This window comes from Phalacrocorax aristotelis, chromosome 7 (genome assembly GCF_949628215.1).
Source record: "Phalacrocorax aristotelis chromosome 7, bGulAri2.1, whole genome shotgun sequence".
In the NCBI taxonomy this organism is placed as follows: Eukaryota; Metazoa; Chordata; class Aves; order Suliformes; family Phalacrocoracidae; genus Phalacrocorax; species Phalacrocorax aristotelis.
The window spans coordinates 28,393,857-28,416,281 of NC_134282.1; the positions used below are offsets into that span (position 1 = coordinate 28,393,857).

At 45.1% G+C, this 22,425-nt stretch overlaps 1 protein-coding gene across 2 annotated transcripts in view; it reads left to right on the forward strand.

Annotated features, from left to right (window-relative positions):
* VPS8 (VPS8 subunit of CORVET complex) overlaps nucleotides 1–22,425 on the forward strand; it is a 94,161-nt gene that overhangs the window by 53,469 nt on the left and 18,267 nt on the right. Inside the window, exons 35-40 of one of the 2 annotated variants that reach the window (XM_075099484.1) lie at nucleotides 2,418–2,559; nucleotides 3,238–3,327; nucleotides 3,752–3,794; nucleotides 4,535–4,647; nucleotides 8,367–8,445; nucleotides 9,881–9,963. In XM_075099484.1, the coding sequence (XP_074955585.1) occupies nucleotides 2,418–2,559; nucleotides 3,238–3,327; nucleotides 3,752–3,794; nucleotides 4,535–4,647; nucleotides 8,367–8,445; nucleotides 9,881–9,963 (550 nt within the window). The remainder of the gene's footprint in view (nucleotides 1–2,417; nucleotides 2,560–3,237; nucleotides 3,328–3,751; nucleotides 3,795–4,534; nucleotides 4,648–8,366; nucleotides 8,446–9,880; nucleotides 9,964–22,425) is intronic. The other variant, XM_075099485.1, reaches the window with a different exon arrangement.

Genomic DNA, 22,425 nt, shown 5'->3' on the forward strand with positions numbered 1-22,425 from the left:
CTCGCAAGGCTCGCTTGTGCCAGGTTTTGTGAGAAACCAGTGATTATCTCTTCTTGTTAGGAAAGAGCATGTAAAGTATAGCGGGGAGATGTTTGGCATGGTTATATTGAAGATGAACCTGATCTCACTGAGCTGAGCAGGACCTGCAGGTCTCAAGACTGTTGCTTAGGTTTTAACATTATCAAAATCCAGCTTCCTTCCCATTCTCTAGTCTCTGCATTTATTAGTGAAATGGTTAAGGAAGAGGTCAGCTTGCTCTTGAAGCCATGAATGCTAGGTGCCAGAGTTATTTCCAGGCTAGAAGTTTGTTCTTGTGCTAAAAATGTATGACTTGCCATCTTTCCCATTTTGGTAGACAGAGATCATTTTAGATAGAAGATGTTTCTTTATTTTAGTCTAGTTGCAAAAAGAGTAGAACACTTACCCCCTTACAGGCATTGGGAAATTTATAGGGTGTGTGTTGTGGGAGGAGTGGGTGGTGAATGCAGGAGGCCAGAATTTAGGGTTCTTGTTTGGTCCTTCAAAAGTCCATCCATTATTTGATGTCAGATCATGATAGTTTGGATACCAATTTTTTTTACAACTGTGTCCATACTTTGGACACTGTGGTGAGTACCTCCGTAAGGCTTTCATTTCTGGGCAAATATCATTTATAGTCAAGTGACTGACATCGTAATCATGGTAAGCTGTTTTTGGCTTGCTAGGGGCACAGCGTTTTCCTGGCCTTTCTTGGATGATAATCCTGTTAGCTCTTGTAGCTCCCAGGAAATATGTGTTCACATTGTGTATCAGACCTTTTCCATCCCATGGTTGTAGGGTTCACACATCAAGACATCTTCTCCTGGTTAAGAATTTCTGTTCAGAAAGGTAAAAAACAGTACATACCTTGATCTGTTTTCTTTCCTAGCAGGAGCTTCAGAACAGGTTTAAGAGCCCTATTTAAGAGCAGGATAAACATCTGCTGTTTCTCTGCATGATGCATCAATCCTAGAACTATCACATGAAGTTTAACCTACAGTGGTTGTGAACTGCTGTTCATTTTGAAGGGTTGCAGGTGCTATATCTATCTCTAGGAAAGTATGATCCTTTCCATCCTAATTCTTTGAAATGTCTTGCTTCATGTTGCTCTTTTTAAAAACAAGATCAGTATTAAACGGACAGACATGGGCACTGCATGCTATTCCACTCTCTGTTTTGTCCCCCCCCGCCATTACAGAGTTTACTTAATAATAAGCCAAGGGATTAGAAAATGGCCGCTGCATGAACCACTGCAGGGCCAGCAGCTGCTGCTGGAAAGGAATGGGAGAAATAATTTTTATAGGGGTATCTTTATTAAATGAGTTTAATTGTACTCTGAGCTTCACCTGCAGAAATTACCTTGGCTAGAATCAGAAGGGAAGCCCTGGTTTGGCTTCCTGAAGGGCTCAGGCCAGACAGTATTATCCACAGCCCTAACCAGATGAGAGGAGCATCAGGTCTGTGCTGCTGAGTGCCTGACCATCATGGCAGTGTTGCTTGTGACAGGTCGGAGGAGGTCAGGGAGGTAACAAGGGCAGGAAACACAGCAGAAGCTGGAGACTTCACCTATCTGTGCTGCCTGAGCAGATCCCGTGCTGGGATGTGAGGTAGATGTCTTTAATTCTACCTCAGTGTGGTTCTGTAGTGCAGCTGGCTGCAAAATGCTTGAGAGAGGATGCAGCCTTGGGCTGAAAAAAAATGTGAGGTCTGGTTCAAAACCTTACAGTTAGCGATCTGCTCTACCAATGACCATAAAGTGCATCGAGTTAGTGCCTCTGCAAGAGCAAAACCCAATTCACCAGTTATGTTCTGTCTGAGAAGAGGAACTAAATAAAAAATGGGGATGTTTCCCTAACAGAAACATGAAGTCATATCTCAATGAGGTAGATAAAAGGGATCATATGCTAGCAGACAAAACATTAAAATGCAGTGAAGTGGGTCAAAGAATAATTCCAGGAGCAATAAGCAAAAAGCAACAAAATACTTCTTCAAAAACATGCAGAGAAGGACTACAGGACAAATAGATGATCAGCGTCTAAAAAGACCACTCAGAGACTATAAGGTTTCACTGAAGAAATTAGGAGAGTTCTTTGTACCTCTTTGCCATAGAATTGCTAAAGAGGTGCCTGTGCTGGAATCTTTCTTCCCAGGGTTCTTTGATAGTCTGATTTATACTGAGGCATCAGCAGAATATGTCGTAGAACAAATGAAATGCCTACTAACAGACCTCTAGCACCAGTAACTAACAGAAACAGCATAATTTTTCTCTTAAATCCAGATTTTTTTTACTTCTTTGTTAAGGATAAAAGACGACACACAATTGAATAAGAAACTCGTCTTTCCAGCCAAACTTCTGGGCTAGAATTTGACTTGAGTGTCCTGTGCCTTTTTTATTCCAGAGAAGGCATTAACCAAGACCTGATACACTTACCGCCCTGCATCACTGAGCAGTTTGTTGAGCTCCTGTGTCAATACAGCCCAGACCAGGTTTTGGAGACACTTAAAGTCCTGGAATACTGCAGACTGGAGGAAACAATCCAGGTAGGAAAGGCATGTATAAGTACAGGGATGAGGGGAAGCATTCAAATTAGCACCTACCTCTTTAAAGTACTGTAAAAGTACTTTAGCCTGTTGTGGATTAGTTCCTGGGTACTCTTCCAATATATTTCCTACACTGTCCCTTTGAGCTGCTAAACTGCTCTCCTGCAGCATGGTTAGCTGTATTTAATATATTGATTCTGAATGTAGTTTCAGGACTAATAAGAAAAAGCCATTAGTGCACTGAAGCTACTGAGTAACCAGAGAATGCAGATTGGCTGTGTTAATGTTGATTAATATGAGAAAGGTATATGGAATCATGGGCCTGGGGTCTTTGGAAAGCAGTGCTGCCAAAATTTGACTAGTGCTGGGAGAGCATCTATTTCTTCCCTTTAGGCAAATTTTAACAATAATCTGTCTTTGATCTTGATTTATAGCTTTTAATTTTTTTTTTAAAGATTTTAATGCTGGTAGTGGCAATACTGCAAGTTGAGAAACAAATGTGGTATAGCCAGAGCGGGGAAGTAGGAATGCTCAGACTTGGGTAACATGCCTGTGAACACATAGAGACACAATCCTTTCTGACCATCTGGTCATTGCTGTCTTGGGAGTAAACAAACACTGGCAGATCTCTTAAGAAAGACAGTAACCTTTTTTTTTCTTTTTATTCTTTTAACTCAGATAACCCAGAAACATCAGCTCCAGGAAGCTTCTTCATATTTACTGGAGAAGAAGGGAGATATCCATGGTGCCTTTCTGGTTATGCTTGAGGTACAGTACACTGAAATCCAAATCCTGAATGTGGCATTTTTGCCATGTCAGCTTGGCATGACATGCCAGCAGCATGATGGCATATGTTAAGGTTTGATATTGTCATTGCTTCTCAATTTGTTTCCACTAGAATCCATGGAAGCATTTAGCTTCTGTCAAGCAACAACAGGTTGTCTGCAGACTTAGCAGATCAGTATATTTTTCTAGCATGTCTACAAACATCTAGTAGATAATAGATGCTGAAATTTGGTCTTCTTAATAATCACCTTTCAGCTCCTGTTTTCCTTTCCATATTTGGAAAGATATTTATGCTTAGTCATAGTAGGGAAGAAAATGAGGGTACGCCTTTGCAACCGTGCGTTTTAAAAACACTTCTATCAAGATTCTGCAAGTTTACTGTTTGGAGTTCTCTCTTTTATTTCAGCGATTGCAGAGCAAGTTGCTGATGCTTACACAAGATGATGAAAGTAAGAGTTATCACGTTAAATTCCATTTTCTATTAAAAAGATAAACACAAAAATGTCAAGGGCATATGTCTGACACGTGGCATAATGAGATCCTCTCTCAGGTTTCTAGGTGTTGCAGTGACATTTTTAAAATTTATATTCACATGGCTGTGGTAGTCATTCTGATGGTGCTTCCTTACTCTGTTAACAGAATAACATCTAAACAAAATGTGGTGGATTTTTGTGTGTGGTCATAGGCCCTGTTAGCTCTTTTGATTGTGACTGGTACTCTTGCTGACTTATCAGACACGTTTCCTGTGTTAGAATCCATTCATGCTCATTACTGAGCTTTAGCAGGCGTTGGACATGAACAGTGATGAGAGACATCTGGAAGTAGCCTTTTTTGAAGCAAACTTCTCAGAGAAGGAAGCATGTTCTGCCTACAGAAAATTAGTATATGCACAGGTGTACTGTTCACTAGCCCAAGGACTCATGGGCACCTAATTAAATGCAGTACCCATATTGGTTACTTAATTGTATCATAAACCACAGCTAAGATCTTCCTTATTGGATTACATGAATGTTTTATGCCCAATTTATTGTACTGTTTGGGAAAAGTGCCAAAAATCAGGATATGTATTTATAATTTAGTTGCTCGCTGTAGTAAATAGATTTTATAACAGCATGATTTTATTTTGCAGGACGATTTGGAGTTAACATATCTAATGGTTTTTATAATTGCAATTTGTTTTTTTCCCCAGAAAACTTAGGCTCAGCTGGACTTCCCTTGCTAGAAAACATTGAAGATACTTTAATGAAAACAATTGCCCTTTGCCGAAGGAATTCACACAATTTAGACCAGCAACAGCGAGAGGTAAAGTAATTAAAAATTTGTAGAATCATAGAATCATTAGGGTTGGAAAAGACCTCTAATATCATGAAGTCCAACCATCAACCCAACACCACTGCGCTTCCTAAACCATGTCCCCAAGTGCCACATCTCAAGTTTTCTGAACACCTCCAGGGATGGTGACTCCACCACCTCTCTGGGCAGCCTCTTCTGGTGCCTGACCACTCCTTCAGTAAAGGCATTTTTCCTAATATCCAATCTAAACCTCCTCTGATGCAGCTTGAGGCCATTTCCTCTCGTCCTATCGCTTGTTACTTGGGAGAAGAGACCCAACACCCACCTCACTACAACCTCCTTTCAGGTAGTTGCACAGAGTGATAAGGTCTCCCCTCAGCCTCCTCTTCTCCAGGCTAAACACCCCCAGCTCCCTCAACCTCTCCTCATAAGACTTGTTCTCCAGACCCTTCACCAGCTTCCTTGCCCTTCTCTGGACATGTTCCAGGACCTTAATGTCCTTCTTGTAGTGAGGGACACAAAACTGAACATGGTATTTGAGGTGTGGCCTCACCAGTGCCAAGTACAGGGGCAGGATTGCTTCCCTGCTCCTGCTGGCCACACTATTCCTGATACAGGCCAGGATGCTGTTGGCTGCCTTGGCCACCTGGGCACACTGCTGGCTCATGTTCGGCTGGCTCTTGACCAGTGCCCCCCACATCCTTCTCTGCCAGGCAGCTTTCTAGCCACTCTTCCCCAAGCCTGTAGCGTTGCATGGGGTTGTTGTGACTGAAGTGCAGGACCTGGCACTTGGCCTTGTTGAACCCCATACAGTTGGCCTTGGCGCGTCGATCCAGTGTGTCCAGATCCCTCTGCAGAGCCTTCCTACCCTTGAGCAGATCGACACTTCTGCCCATTTTGGTGCCATCTGCAAACTTAGTGAGGGTGCACTCGATTTCCTCATCCAGATTGTTGATATTAAACCAGACTGGCCCCAAGACTGGGCCCTGGGGAACCCTGCTTGTGACTGGCCACCAACTGGATTTAGCTCCATTCACCATAACTCTCTGGTCTCAGCCATCCAGTTGGTTTTTCACCCAGCGAAGAGTGTTTGTCAAAGCCATGAGCTGCCAGTTTCTCTAGGAAGATACTGTGGGAGACAGTGTCAAAGGCTTTGCTAAAGTCCAGGCAGACAACATCCACAGCCTTTTCCTCATCCCCTAGGCGGGTCACCTAGTCATAGAAGGAGATCAGGTTGGTCAGGCAGAACCTGCTTCTCGTGAACCCATGCTGGCTGTGCCTGATCCCCTGGTTGTCCTGCACTTGTCTGGTGAGCTCACTCAAGATGAACTGCTCCCTCACCTTCCCCAGTACCGAGTTCAGGCTGACAGGCCTGTAGTTCATCGGATCCTCCTTCCGGCCCTTCCTGTACATGGGTGTCATATCAGCAAGCCTCCAGTCGACTGGGACCTCCCCTATTAACCAGTACTGCTGATAGATGTTGGAGAGTGGCTTGGTGAGCTCCTCTGCCAGCTCTCTCAGTACTCTCAGGTGGATCCCACCTGGCTCCGTAGACTTGTGAGTGTCCAGGTGGAGAAGCAGGTCGTGAACTGCCTCCTCCTGGATTATGGGGTGTTTATTCTGCTCCCCATCCCTGCCTTCCAGCTCCAGGGGCTGAATACCCTGGGGATAACTGGTCTGACTATTAAAGACTGAGGCAAAGAAGGCATTTTGTACCTCAGCCTTTTCCTCATCCTTGGTGGCAATGTTCCACCCACATCCAGTAGAGGGTGGAGATTCTCCTTGGCTCTCTTTTTGTTGTTAATGTATTTGTAAAAATTTTTTGTTATCTCTTAAAATGGTGGCCAAACTGAGTTCTAGCTGGGCTTTTGCCTTTCTAATTTTCTTTCTGCATGACCTAACGAGATCCCTGTACTCTTCTTGAGTTGCCTGCCCCTTCTTCCAGATGTGGTAAACTCTCCTTTTTTTCCTGAGTCCCAGCAAAAGCTTCCTGTTCTGCCAGACTGGTCATCTTTATATTACCAGTGGGTAATATAAATCACCCACTGATTTGTCTTATGGCACTCAGGGACAGCCTGCTCCTGTACCTTTAAGACTTCCTTCTTGAAGAACGCCCAGCCTTCCTAGACCCCTTTGCCCTTCATGACTGCCTCCAAGGGGATTCTCCCAACCAGTGCCCTGAACGGGCCAAAGTTTGCCCTCCGGAAGTCCATGGTAGTGGTTCTGCTGACCCCGCCTCCTTACTTCACCGAGAATCGCGAACTCTGTCATTTCATGGTCGCTAAGCCCAAGATGGCCTCTGATCACCACATCTCCCACCATCCCTTCTCTGTACATATTGCTAAAATCAACAAAGGCCTCTGCATCTCCTGAAAACTTTTTCTTCTCATGCTTCTTCCTTTCCCCAACTATTGGATACTGATATGTCTCAAGCAGTCATTGTTTTCCTCTGCCTTGTGTTCTTCTTGCAGTGGTTTAGGTTTCAGACCCATAAAAGAGAAATCTTCACTTATAAGGATGAAGCACTGCCTATCAGCAGTGGAGAAGCACATGAGACAACATCCTTTCCCCCATTTTTAGCTCCAGTTGAAATTTTGGCTTGAATGTCAGTCAGACACTAAAGGCTTACTAAGGTTTGAGCCAACTTTATGGTGGCACAAAGCTGATGCTGCTGGCACCGTGGCTGCAGAATATTGCTGTTCTGAATATGTTCACAAATCCTGAATTTAATGTCAGCCTGGTCTTTGAGGGGTGGAGACAACACAGCTTGCCTGAGCTTTCGCAGAGAGAACTGGCTTTGCCTGTCTCCTTGTAATAAGGCTGCGTTTCCATTTTGCCAATGTCAGTGACATAGAAGGCATCTCTACTCCTAAGATTATGCATAACTTATGTAACTGAATTCAAAACTGAGAACGTTGTTCTTGTGTCTGAAGAGGTAGCATGTCTAGAAGTCAAGAAAGAATTCAGTAATTTCTTCTGAGCACTGTGTAGTATATGAGGTGACCTGTTTGGTTTCTTCTTCTAAATGGTCTTATTGTGCAACAGATAGCTGCTGTGTTTTATTGCAGAGGTGTCTGCATGCACACCCTGAGTGCTTATGGGCTGCCTGCCTCATTGGATAGGTTTGAGTTAGTGTTTTCTCTCGCTCTGCGTCCTGTTCCATTGCTGGAATTGCTTTGTTAGTGCCCAGGTAAAAGTTTGCTCTGGTCACCGAATGAAGGGTCAGCTTTCCTAGTACAATATTATGCAAATTTTCACAACTCTTGTGTATTACCTGGAGAATGTAAATGTCCCTTTCTGGTTGAGATCCATTTATTGCACTACCTATTATGTAAGTAGTCTCTACCTCACATGGAGTAGTAGTTGGGGACCGAATGGAGTAAAAATAGATTTCTTTATGTTGTCACAATTCCAGTAAAGAAGCAGATGAGAATGGAGAAGAGGGAGCAACAGGAGCCAAAGGTCTTCTATGCTCAGACCCCAATAGAATAGTATCTTAGTCTAAGATATGAGCTATCTAGACTGAAAGCCGATCCCTAAGTGCTTTGCTCTGAGGTTGTTTTAACATGTTTCAGTTTTGTTCCATTGCAGTAATGAGAAACGTAGTTCTGTTCTTCAGAATGTGGAAGTGAGTCTTTGGAAATGGACTCTGACATAGGTCACAGCTTATTTGTAGTACTACCATGTCCTTACTGTTGTTTTTTTTCCCTCACATTCAATTATTTCAGGCCCTCTGGTTTCCCCTTCTGGAGGCTATGATGTCCCCACAGAAATTATCTGGTTCTTCACAGTGTCAATACTCTGAATGTAAGTATTTTGGTCTTTGTGACCCCAAATATTAATAAAAATCTGTGTGTTGTCTCTCCTCCTCTGCTGAATGAATAGAAGAAAAGCGTTTCGTTACTCAGTTCCTAAATTTGCTGCTCCTGCAGTAGATCTGAACTGCAGTGGCTGTAGGACTGAGCTCAGGTTGGGTGTTTGGTAGGCTGCAGCTTTTTTTTTTTTAGTCCTGAGTGGAAGAGCTGGTTATAAGCTGGTTACATTAAGGACAGTTTCTATGAAAAAGCCAAGGTGCACTGCGTGTACAAAGGCTTTCTGTGTTGTAAGTAGGTTGCAGTCTGCACTTTGAGAACTTGTGACGTAATATACTGTCGTCTTCCACGCCTAGCCTTTTTGTATGCTTATCCCTGCACCTGTCTACTGTATATAAAATCAGTAGAATTTGAATGCCTTAGCTAAATTCGCTAGTCCAGGTCTAGTGCCCTGAATCTATTGTGCATGTCAGCAGCACATCTTGAAAAGCCTCCCTTTATGGAAGACTTAAGGCTAGTTAAAAAGGGGCTTAGATACTGCTTATTGTGGTCTTGGGGCAGAATCCCAAAGAATCCCTTTTAGTCCGTTCCAGCCCTGTGCTCCACAGTGATTGTAGTTCTGTGTGGCTAAGGATTGCAATAGATTACAAGTAGGTGCGGTGGTGATCATGCTGTTCGTTCTCCCTCTATTTCTTTCCTTCCAGTGACTGTTAGCTATATCTGGACTCCTGGGGATAGTCTTAGAATATAATATATATTATAATATATAAATCACCTCTTTCCTCAACTCATCTTTTCCTCTAAGTTCAGAATGTCTCCCAGATTATCCATTTTTGGGAGCTAACGCCTGCAGAAAAGTAATCATCTGAAGTGATATTAGACATTATGAGAGGGTAATACACTTGGATCATGCATAACTATTTTGTTTTCATTCCTAATGTACATACTTCCCAAACTGCTCTAACTAGTTAATTATCCCCACAAAGAAGCTGAATTGCTGGGTCCATGCATATCTTAATATTGGCTCTTACTTCGGGGAACTGGGGATCGAGGAACAAGTTTCATGCAAAGGTTAATGCTAGGGAATTTATAGTATGTGGGACTATAACATGGACAAGGCATCCAAACCGGTTTTTGGTAGCAGTAGGAAAAGTGAATGACAGCACTACAAATTAAGTCTCAAAATGTGAACGTTTACTGTAGGTAGGGAGTGGGAGGGGAAGGGAGAGGCATCATGATACTGAAAGCTTTTAAATATACCTTCTGATACAAAAAGCTGCATGCAAAACGAGCAGAAGAAAAAAATATAAAAACCATTTTCAAAACTGAAAACATGAACTGAAATAAAACTCTCTTAATCTGAAGGATTGATCTCTCTTTCTCCTTGAATCCTAATGAACTGCTGGTGGCTTTTATGTTTGGTATTTCAGCTTTGAAGAGCTTGACAATGCAAGTGCTGAACAACATGGCTGCATTTATTGCTCTTCCTTTAATTCTGCAGAGAATTCTACAGGTGAGTTTCTGAAGAGAAGCAGCTTTTACCAAGCTGTGCCACTCAGTTATTGGGAAGAGTTGAAAAATTCCTGATGTGATAGCCATTTCCATGTTGTTAAAGATCAGATTAGCTAATTGTCTGATTCAGAGTATTTCAGTAGAAGTTCAGTTGGTGAGAGATAAATTGGAAAAGCTGATAGAATGACCCGAAAGACTCGGTGCTCTGAGAAGACATGTGGGAACACATAGACCCATGAGAAGATAACTGAGGTAATTTCTGCAAATCAATTAAAGTATTGTCTCAGAGGTTGCAATTACTTTGAACTGAAACTTAGCAGTTTTAGAGGCAAAGCCACTATGAATTTCTCAAAACTTGAAACTAAATTTCTTGAACGCTGTTTAGCTATGGCTCTGGAATGGACAGTTGTGAAAACACTGAAGCAAAGTTTGTAGGCTTTGGAGAAAGAGCTCGGCTGGGCCATTTTGATTGGTGGTGCAATATATTATTTTAGAGATGTTTTATTAGTGAGCAACAAACATCTTGTAGAAGAGCTGAATGGGATCTTGCCTTGAGTGATCACAAGAAGGTACAATTTGTTTTGCAAAATAGACAAAAGTTGAGGTTTGAATTTAATAGCAAACCTTGAGAAATACAGAAAATTAATTGGAGAAATTGCTTTGTGGAGTGGAATGGTTGAAGGGTTGAAAAAGCGTTGAATTACTCTTCAGGGTTTCTATTCTAGATGAGAAGAAAATGTGGGAAAGGGCTAACAGGCTTCACAGGGTGAACACACACCTCTAGCAACCTATTAGTTTGATCTTAATATTATGCAATCTTGGATTTTGGAAAAAAAATCATAACTAAAGACAGTGAGAAATGTTGTAGAAGAGTGGATAGGAAGTGTGATCAAATGAAATATGGTTGTATCAAAGGTAGATAGTGTTGACAAACTTAATGCCTCTTCAATAACTTACTTTGTCTAGTTTTAAGTGGAGCATTAGATATAGTTTCCTGTTGAGCTTTGTTTGATGTTTCATGTAGGCAGGAAATGATAGAGAAGCTGTGAGTTAATAAGTGGGGAGGTTGACAAGGGAGGCTTTCCTGCATTGTGTTGAGAATTACCAGAATGGGGCGAGAGGCAAACCAGCAACCACTGTGAAAATAACGCAGCCGGGAGGTGTTACAATTTGGAAGAAGATACTGTTCTCCCTTGGGAAAAATAGAAATCCTTGTTTGCAGTCTTCAGATATTTCATCCCATGTCTGTTCTTACAGACTCTTTTAGCAGAAATAGAAAAATACCTTTTCTAGAGGCTGGCATTCATGTCCTGAAGGCAACAGATGAGTTAAATCTATTTGTCGGTTTGTTGTACAGGGAAGTGGTTGATGTGATGGCACTGTTGCAAAGGATAACGGGATGCTTACAGTGTGTCAGGTGAAGTACTTTTACTAGGGACAGAAATGTGTAAGGCATTATTTAAAGCAGCATGTGCAACTCTGGTCACTGGGTTTGGAGGCAGGGGGAAATTGCTATTTCATTTCCCTGGTCAGCCTTACAAATTCAGTCTGATAAAATAGCGATTGATAAATGCAGATGTTTTTATACAACTAGAGGAAAAAATGGGGAGAGATGATGACTGCTTAAAATGCATTCAGAGAGGAGGACTGTATTCCAGGTGAGGAACATTAGTATCAGAACTTCATAAAATAGGAGTAGTAATTGGTACCTTGTTGCTCAGAAAGTAGTGTAGGGAAAATAGTGTCGTAAAACTCATTAGAAAATCCTCACACTCACACTTGTGTATGTGCAAACACTTAAGATGTATGGGAATGAGTGACCTTACCCGAATGATCTGTGGGTAGTAGAGTCATTCTGTCAGCCCCTTACTGCATCTCTGGGGTTCCTCTGGTTAATGATGACAGCTTTAGGTTCGGACAGTTTGGTCATGTCCTTTAGAAGTTGCTAGCTGTTATAAGGTAGATTTTTGCTTTGGAATCCCACTTAAGTTTCTGTAAATCAAATGCACATTTTGTTTTCCCTTGTTTGGAACCTAGGTTTGAAATATGTGTCTGCAGTCTGTTCTGTTGGGCTAACAGAAAAATGGTGTGTGATATTCTGCAAACGTGTCATCTTCCTTGTGTTAGGACATGGGGTCTTCCACTGATAACTTGTCTGTGCTGGGCTCTTATCAGTCTGCTGCCTTTAGTGCTTGACACCCTCTTCAGCTTTGCAGCTGGGAACAGTGTCCTTTGTTACCAAGACAGACCATTAATTTAATCCTTTGTTCTTGTGCTTAGAACCACACATTTCCATTAGCACTGCATTCACAACAACCTTTATTTCTGGGATTGCATTGCACTATGTCACCTTTGCTTGTGTGTTTGTAGCTGTGTTGTATCAAACTATGGCTTCAGGGCTTGCACTGGATGCCTGTGGGAGGTTTTCTTTGGGTTTTGTTTTGGTGCACAGCTTGGCCCTTGGAAGAATGTCACTCTGAATTCAGCTGGGAAGATGATGCTGGCAATGGTAATGAGTGTGCCTTACTGCGTGGCCGTGTCTTGAGTGCCCAGCTCAAAGGTTCAGTAGTGGTTCTGAACCATGCCATGTTTGGGATCAGGAAAGAAACTCCCCGTGTTAGATAGAAGTTAGATTAGCTAGTTAGATTAGCACTGGATTTTTTGCCTCCCTATGTAGTGTGGCCTGTCATCTCCTTTCTTGGCTTCTCTGGGAATGCCATTTAAGTGCCCTGTGGGGAAGAATCACAACATGGCACACATACGTGGTGTTTCCCCAGAACAATCTGTCTCAACAGCATTCTCACCTAGAAAGGCCTCTATTTTGTTAGGCCGGGGAGGAGGCATTCCTTTTGCAAAGCTTTGTTATTTTTTGAAGCCATGTAAAATGCTAAACCCTGGTGCAAAACCATTCTGTTTTGGCTCTGAGCAGTATGTAGGGCCCTGTTCAAAATGTTATTGATGTGCCACTTTAACTATGGCCATAAGTAGATTCTTAAACCAGCTCTTCTGGGCCCTGGAGAGCATACAGGCTTTTCCAAGCCCTCAAAATATTTCTGTGAAATCCCAAATTATAAGTGGTGCTTGTCTGAAAATACCCTCAAAAGCTGTTCCAACAGAGGTCAAGTCTTGGTGGTAGAGCATAGATGCACTGGAGCTGCAGGTCTGGAAGGTACAACAGCTGCCCAGGAATTAACTGGGGTTTTTTTTAAGGTGGATGACATCAATAAACTGAGGTAGATTATCTTGCCTTTTCTGAAAAGGAATCAGAGTATTGCAATTTTAGTGGACTGTGTTTCTTCCTCTTCTGCTTACAGATTATACCTTATGCAAATGTTAACTTTGCAATCAAAATGCTTTGCTAAAGGGCACCTTGCAAAGGGCTATGACCAGGCTTTCACAGAAAATAGGTAGGCTCCTGGCATCTGCCTATTATAGTGTATTGATTCAACTTTATGAAATTGAAGTCATATGAGATAACGATTGATATGTTTATGTTCTTGGTCATCCTTAAAAATGTTGTAAAGTTATTTATTAAATAGGAATTCTTAAATAATTGTATTAGGCGAGATACTAGAGGAATTCTCTTGGGCATTAAGAAAAATTCCATGTCATTAAGGATGCGAAGGCTTTCTGAAGATGGCTGAAAGGTTGAGTGTTAATTCCCTTACAAAGCTTTAATCCTTCATGAATTTAATCCTTCATGAATTCTTTGTAAGTACATGCATCTGATGTCTCCTACAAAATGGAGAACCGGAGAAGCCAGAAGTTTAAAATCTACCTGTAAGGGCCCCAAAGTGGGGAGGGAAGGAAGGAATCTCTAAAAACTCTTCCAGAGTGGAAGCAGAAAGATGCAGAAAGGCTTTGCTTGAATTCTTTCTGTCCCTGCTTAGGACTCTGCCTGGTTTTTTTTCTTTCAAGTCCTGTAGGTCAATGCTGAGATAAAACTGATCTACAATAGTTGCTCTGTCCCCTTGCAGATGGGACAAGCTGCAAATGAATGTGTGTTCTGAGTTCTAGTGCATTTAACAACACAGTTCTGTAAACACTGTTAGCAAAGTCAGTGCTATTTCCTGGACCAAGGAAGAAATTGGAAGTGGAGGAGACAGAACTAGCTGAAAGGCTGCATTAACATCTTTGGCTTGCATCTGGATACCTGCCAGCTTTGCCTGATCTGTTCATTGGTAGCGGCGCTGGGCACGAGTCTGGCTTTGGCTTACCATGCTGAGCGTTGCCACATCCCCAGGGAAATACCAGCCTGGAAACAGTAGCTGTGACCTGTTTCTGACTTGGTGCAACTGACTGTTATTAATGTGCCATCCTGTACAGTGCATTTGGAGCATGCATAAATTCTAAACTGAGGCAAATTTTGTAAGGTGGAATGAATGAAACATATTCTTCCATAAAAGTAATTGATCCCACACGGCTGTTGTGACTGTAAACTTTGTCGGGGCTGAAGCCATCAAATTGGAAGAAAGCATTATAACTTGCTGGAGAAGTGAAATTACAGCTCTGGATTTCATGCTCAAGGCAGGTAGACAGCTGCAACCTGCCGGCAGGAAATATGCATGAACTCCACCATTTGCACTTGACAGCCAGGCTTGGTGTAAGGCTTTGCTAGACCACATGCTTCCTCTTTGGAGAAAAGTCCATTCTGTTCCTACCTGCCATTTTTTTAGACATTATCCAGCATGACTTGAGAAAAAATGAGCAGCTGAAAGTTGGGCCTCAGACTCATGTTCAGCCTCTGCAAAGCTGCAGGTGGCTCTTTTATTCTTATCTCTTAATGTCTCACAGAATGGTAGGGGTTGGAAGGGACCTCTGGAGATCATCTTGTCCAACCCCCCTGCTTGAGCAGGGACATCTAGAGCAGGGAGCACAGGAACACATCAAGGAGGGTTTTGAATGTCTCCAGGGAAGGAGACTCCACAGCCTCCCTGGGCAGCCTGTTCCACTGCTCTGTCACCCTCACAGGAAAGAAGTTTTTTCTCATATTGAGGTGGAACTTCCTATGTTCCAACTTGTGCCCATTGCCCCTTGTCCTGTCATTGGGCACTATTGAAAAGAGCCTAGTCCCATTGTCCTGACACCCACCCTATAGATATTTATAGGTATTGATGAGATCCCCCCTCAGGCTTCTCCAGGCTGAACAAACCCTAGTCTCTCAGCCTTTCCTCATAAGGGAGATGCTCTAGTCCCCTGATCATCTCTGTAGCTCTCCGCTGGACTTGCTCAAGCGGTTCCCTCTCCTTCTTAAACTGGGGAGCCCAAAACTAGACAGAGTACTCCAGGTGTGGTCTCGCTAGGGTGGAGTAGAGGGGGAGGATAACCTCTCTCGACCTGCTGGCCACACTCCTTCTAATGCAGCCCAAGGTACTGTTGGCCTTCTTGGACACAAGGGCACATTACTGGCTCATGGTCAACGTGTCCATCAGCACTCCCAGGTCCTTCTCAACAGAGCCGCTTTCCAGCAGGTCAGCCCCTAACCTGTACTGGTGTGTGGGGTTTTTCCTCCCCAGGGGCAGGACCTTGCACTTGCTTTTGTTGAATTTCATCAGGTTCCCTTCAGCCCAGCTCTCCAGCCTGTCCAGGTCTCCCTGGATGGCAGCACAGCCTTCTGGTGTATCAGCCACTCCTCCCAGCTTGGTGTCGTCAGTGAACTTGTTGAGGTTACCCTCTATCCCATCATCCAGGTCATTGATGAATATAATGAACAGGACTGGGCCCAGGACACACACCTGGGGAACACTGCTAGTGACAGGCCTCCATCCAGACTCTGCTCCATTGATCACGACCCTCTGAGTTCTGTTGTTGAGCCAGTTTGCTATCCACCTCACTGTCCACTCATCTAACCCACACTTCCTTAGCTTGCCTGTGAGGAGGCTATGGGAGACAGTGTCCAATACTTTACTGAAGTCAAGATAGACGACATCCACTGCTCCCCCTTCATCGACCCAGCCAGTCACACCATCGTAGAAGGCTGTCAGGTTAGTCAAGCATGATCTTCCCTTGATGAATCCATGTTGACTGTTTCTGATAACCTTCTTGTCCTCTACATGCCAGGAGATGACCTCCAGGATGAACTGCTCCATCTCTTCTTCCTCTGTCTTTATCCAGAGAAGAAACAAGTTGCTTTGAAAGTCTCTACTTGCAGCTTAGGAAATTTGAGTTGCTATATGTGAAAGGTTGCATCTGTACAGTTTGAGAGTTACCTGTTTGGGTTTCCTTGGCCATATACTTGAGTGCTTTACAAAGGTGAATATCTGGTGGATACAAAAATAACCTGCTCTATGTTATGGATCACGTACATGCTGTGTTGGAAGTCCTAGTTCCCTGTTGCCCTCCATAATTCATACGGTGATGCAGTGTAGTGTGCTTTCTGTGCTGTTGCTTTTAAATTATGCATGCAGAAAGAAAACTTAGTGTTGTTTGAGGCTGTACTGTTCACCTAGCAAAAAAGTAGCCTCTGCAGCATGTTGAGCTCTTCTGTATATTCCAAATCTACAGCTGGTTCTGACTCAAGCACTATTACTCAGTGCTGTTTTTATTTAGGCTTCGATGTTGGCATTTCTGCCTGTCACATTTACCCTGAAGACTGTTGCCCGACTTGTTTTCTGTAGCTGTTTTGGTGATCTCTCTCGGTATCTTGCAGTGTAACTCCCATGCTTCTGTTAGTTATCTTTGACAACTTGCTTTTTCACTCTTGATTATCCTTTCTCTCTCTTATTCTCAGTCCCAGCATGGAATCAGCCTTGCTCCTACTCCTCATTCATCACATCCAGAACTTGTTCACCCAGCTCCTTCTGTTCCCATTTCCACTGTGTGCTGGTTTTGGCTGAGAAGGGGTTAATTCTCCTCACTGTGGGGGTCAGCTACCTTTCCAGCTTCCCGCGCTCTGCCGCGTGGCGTGGCAGGGGGGGCTGGGAGGGGCAGGGCCATGGTGGGGGCGGCTGACCCCGACTGGCCAATGGCAGGTTCATTCCATACCATGTGACACCATGACCAGTATATTGAGGGGGGGCAGTGGCAGCGCGCGGGCGGCGCGGCGTCGGGTCGGCGGGCGGCGAGCGGCTGCGGCGCGTGCGGTTTGTTCCGGCGGTTCGTTCCCCCTCTCCCCTCCCCTCCCTTCCCCCCTCCCCCGGGGCTTTGCGCCTCTCGTTGTTCTCCTTCACATTGCATTTCTACTGTTGTTTCTTTTAATTTTCATTATTAAACTGTTCTTATCCCAACCCACGAGCGTTACCCTTCTGATTCTCTCCCCCATCTACCGGTGGGGGAGTGAGCGAGCGACTGTGTGGGGCTGAGCTGCCGCTAAACCACGACAGTCTTTTTGGCGCCCAACGTGGGGCACGAGGGTTGGAGATAACAACAGCTGCTGGTCACAGCACCATGTTGTCCTTTTTGCAGTGGGTGTTAAAAATCGGTGTTGGTTGTTTGAGTCTGCTGTGTTCTGCTGTGATTAGTAATGTTTTGCCTACGAGATTTGTTATACAAACACTCGTTTTCAGCTTTACCTGGTATTTGGGGTTTTTGCTGAAACCGTTACTGTACTTCGGATACCACCTTGTTGAGGCAATTAGCAATTATACCTCCTCCTCTGAGAGATTTTATATGGAGGAAATACAGAATAATACCTTTGCAACTTTGTTCTATGATGTCTGTGCCTTTGTTACAACAACGTTTTTGTATCTTGAACATCCTTGGGTGGTTAAGGTGCAGTCATTGTTAGTTTTTGGGCATGTTGTTTTGGTTTTGACTAAGCAACTTAAGAATATCACCCAGAAATCTGCCCCGAGGCTTGATAGTTACGAGTGGCAGGGCATGTGGGATAGCATGGGCAAATACCTAGGGCAGTGGGCACCCCCAGTGTTTTGGAGTTTCACCCCCGAGCAAGTGCAGAATCCTAAAAAACTAGTAGAATATTTGGAGAAAGTATGTTGTTACGCTGGGAACTCCAGAGAGACACAGATAACTGCAACGTGCTGGGGTCTGGCCCATGCATACCGAGCCCTGCTCAACAGTATTCAGTGCCCCCAGGGGGAAGAGAATGTCTCTGGATTGAAATGCAAAGTGACTGGCACTGTAGACAATCCAGCCCTGACAACAGGCACTGCAGCCACTCAAACCCCCACAACAAGTACCGGAGCTAGCTCAGAAAATAAACCCGTACCAGTATCAGTTGCCCCCATACATAAGACGAAATATTGGAAGCGGACATCAACCCGTTTAGAACGGGATGATGAAGAACCAGGGCCATCGCGGGGAGAGGAGGGAGAAGTAATAAATGAAATAGAGACCACCCGATCTCTGTCCTTAAGCGAGTTGCGAGATATGCGAAAAGATTATAGCCGTCGTTCAGGTGAGCACATTGTCACCTGGCTGCTCCGATGCTGGGATAATGGGGCCAGTAGCCTGGAACTAGAGGGAAAAGAAGCCAAACAATTGGGATCCCTTTCTGGGGAAGGGGGCGTTGACAAAGCAATTGGAAAAAAACCACAAGCCCTCAGCCTCTGGAGGCGACTCCTGTCTGGAGTGAAGGAAAGGTATCCCTTTAAAGAAGATGTTACATATCGCCCAGGAAAATGGACAACTATGGAGAAAGGCATCCAGTATCTCAGGGAATTAGCTGTGTTTGAGGTGATTTATGGTGACCTGGATGATCAACGGTCATCCAAAGATCCAGATGAAGCCGAGTGCACACGACCCATGTGGCGGAAGTTTGTACGGAGCGCACCATCTTCGCATGCAAACTCATTGGCAGTGATGTCCTGGAAAGATGACGAGACACCAACGGTGGCAGAGGTGATAGATAGGCTCCGGGATTATGACACAAATATCTCTTCCTCGCTTGTCTCTGCTGTGGAGAAACTATCCCAAGAGGTCCAGCAACTCAAAGAAGATCTGTCCTACTCCCCACCTCGACAGAGCAGTGTCTCAGCTGTTAGGAATAAGCGTCCTTTGGCTCAAAGAAGGGGATACACACCACGGGCCACCCTATGGTTCTACCTGCGTGACCACGGAGAGGACATGATGAGGTGGGATGGCAAGCCTACTTCGACCCTACAGGCACGAGTACATGAACTGCAAGGAAGAACAGTCACTCAGGGAGGCTCTTCCAGGAAAGCTGCTGCTCCAGTTTCCAGCGAGCAAGTCCCCAGACAGAGGAGTAGAAGCGCAGATTTTATTTCTAAGTGTAATAGAGGGACTCCTGATTCACATTTACAGGAAGTGAGTTGTGACTGCCATGATCAGGACTAGAGGGGCCCTGCCTCCAGCCGGGTGGAGGAAAGGGATAACCGGGCTTACTGGACTGTGTGGATCCGATGGCCTGGCACGTCCGACCCACAGGAGTATAAAGCTTTAGTGGACACCGGCGCACAGTGCACCTTAATGCCATCAAACTATATAGGGGCAGAACCCATCAGCATTGCTGGAGTGACAGGGGGATCCCAAGAGCTAACTGTATTGGAGGCCGAAGTGAGCCTAACTGGCAATGAGTGGCAGAAGCACCCCATTGTGACTGGCCCAGAGGCTCCGTGCATCCTTGGTATAGACTACCTCAGGAGAGGGTATTTCAAGGACCCAAAAGGTTACAAGTGGGCTTTTGGTGTAGCTGCCTTGGAGACGGAGGAAACTGAACAGCTGTCTACCTTGCCCGGTCTCTCAAAGGACCCTTCTGTGGTGGGGTTGCTGAAGGTCAAAGAACAACAGGTGCCAATCGCCACCACAACAGTGCACCGGCGGCAATATCGCACCAACAGAGATTCTCTGATCCCCATCCATAAACTCATTCACCAACTGAGGAGCCAAGGAGTCATCAGTAAGACCCACTCACCCTTTAACAGTCCCATATGGCCAGTCCGGAAGTCTAATGGAGAGTGGAGACTAACAGTAGACTATCGTGGCCTGAATGAAGTCACTCCACCGTTGAGTGCTGCTGTGCCAGACATGCTAGAACTTCAATACGAACTGGAGTCAAAGGCGGCCAAGTGGTATGCCACAATTGATATTGCTAATGCATTCTTCTCAATCCCTCTGGCAGCAGAGTGCAGGCCACAGTTTGCTTTCACATGGAGGGGCGTCCAGTACACCTGGAATCGACTGCCCCAGGGGTGGAAACACAGTCCTACCATTTGCCATGGACTGATTCAGACTGTACTGGAACAGGGAGAAGCTCCAGAACACCTTCAATACATTGATGACATCATTGTGTGGGGCAGCACAGCAGAAGAAGTTTTTGAGAAAGGTGAGAAAATAGTCCAAATCCTTCTGAAAGCTGGTTTTGCCATAAAACAAAGTAAGGTGAAGGGACCTGCACGAGAAATCCAGTTCTTAGGAATTAAATGGCAAGACGGTCGTCGTCAGATTCCAATGGATGTGATCAACAAAATAGCAGCCATGTCTCCACCAACTAGCAAAAAGGAAACACAAGCTTTCTTGGGCGTTGTGGGTTTTTGGAGAATGCATATTCCAAATTACAGTCTGATCGTGAGCCCTCTCTATCAAGTGACCCGGAAAAAGAATGATTTCAAATGGGGCCCTGAGCAACGACAAGCCTTTGAACAGATTAAACGAGAAATAGTCCATGCAGTAGCTCTTGGGCCAGTCCGGGCAGGACAAGATGTAAAAAATGTGCTCTACACTGCAGCCGGGGAGAATGGCCCTACCTGGAGTCTCTGGCAGAAAGCACCTGGGGAGACCCGGGGTCGACCCCTAGGGTTTTGGAGTCGGGGATACAGAGGGTCTGAAGCCCGCTATACTCCAACTGAAAAAGAGATATTGGCAGCATATGAAGGGGTTCGAGCTGCTTCAGAAGTGGTTGGTACTGAAGCACAGTTGCTCCTGGCACCCCGACTGCCAGTGCTGGGCTGGATGTTCAAAGGAAACATCCCCTCTACACACCATGCAACTGATGCTACGTGGAGTAAATGGGTTGCACTGATCACCCAGCGGGCTCGAGTAGGAAACCCCAGTCGCCCAGGAATCTTGGAAGTGATTATGGACTGGCCAGAAGGCAAAGATTTTGGATTATCACCAGAGGAGGAGGTGACACGTGCTGAAGAAGCCCCACTGTATAACAAACTGCCAGAAGATGAGAAGCAATATGCCCTGTTCACTGATGGGTCCTGTCGCCTTGTGGGAAAGCACCGGAGATGGAAGGCTGCTGTATGGAGTCCTACACGACAAGTAGCAGAAACTGCTGAAGGAGAAGGTGAATCGAGCCAGTTTGCAGAGGTAAAGGCCATCCAGCTGGCCTTAGACATCGCTGAACGGGAAAAGTGGCCAGTGCTCTATCTCTATACTGACTCCTGGATGGTGGCAAATGCCCTGTGGGGCTGGCTGCAGCAATGGAAGCAAAGCAACTGGCAGCGCAGAGGCAAACCCATCTGGGCTGCCACATTGTGGCAAGATATTGCTGCCCGGGTAGAGAAACTGGTTGTAAAGGTACGGCATGTGGATGCTCACGTCCCCAAGAGTCGGGCCACTGAAGAACATCGAAACAACCAGCAGGTAGATCGGGCTGCCAAGATTGAAGTGGCTGAGGTGGATCTGGACTGGCAGCATAAGGGTGAACTATTTCTAGCTCGGTGGGCCCATGACACCTCAGGCCATCAAGGGAGAGATGCAACATACAGGTGGGCTCGTGATCGAGGGGTGGACTTGACCATGGGTATTATTGCACAGGTTATCCACGAATGTGACACATGCGCTGCAATCAAGCAAGCGAAGCGGGTAAAGCCTCTGTGGTATGGGGGACGATGGCTGAAATATAAATATGGGGAGGCCTGGCAAATTGACTATATCACACTCCCACAGACCCGCCAAGGCAAGCGCCATGTGCTTACAATGGTAGAAACAACGACTGGCTGGCTGGAAACATATCCTGTCCCCCACGCCACTGCCCGGAACACTATCCTGGGTCTTGAGAAACAAGTCCTGTGGCGACATGGCACCCCAGAGAGGATTGAGTCAGACAATGGGACTCATTTCCGAAATAGCCTCATAGACACCTGGGCCAAAGAGCACGGCATTGAGTGGGTGTATCACATCCCCTATCACGCACCAGCCTCTGGGAAAATTGAAAGGTACAATGGACTGTTAAAAACCACACTGAGAGCAATGGGGGGTGGGACATTCAAGCACTGGGATACACATTTAGCAAAAGCCACGTGGTTAGTCAACACGAGGGGATCTGCCAACCGAGCTGGCCCTGCCCAGTCAGAAATCCTACATACTGTGGAAGGGGATAGAGTCCCTGTAGTGCACACAAAAAGTATGCTGGGCAAAACAGTCTGGATTCTTCCTGCCTCTGGCAAAGGCAAACACATTCGTGGGATTGTTTTTGCTCGAGGACCTGGGTGCACTTGGTGGGTGATGCGGGAGGATGGAGAAATCCGATGTGTGCCTCAAGGGGATTTGATTTTGGGTGAAAACAGTCAATGAACTGAATGGCACAATGTGAACT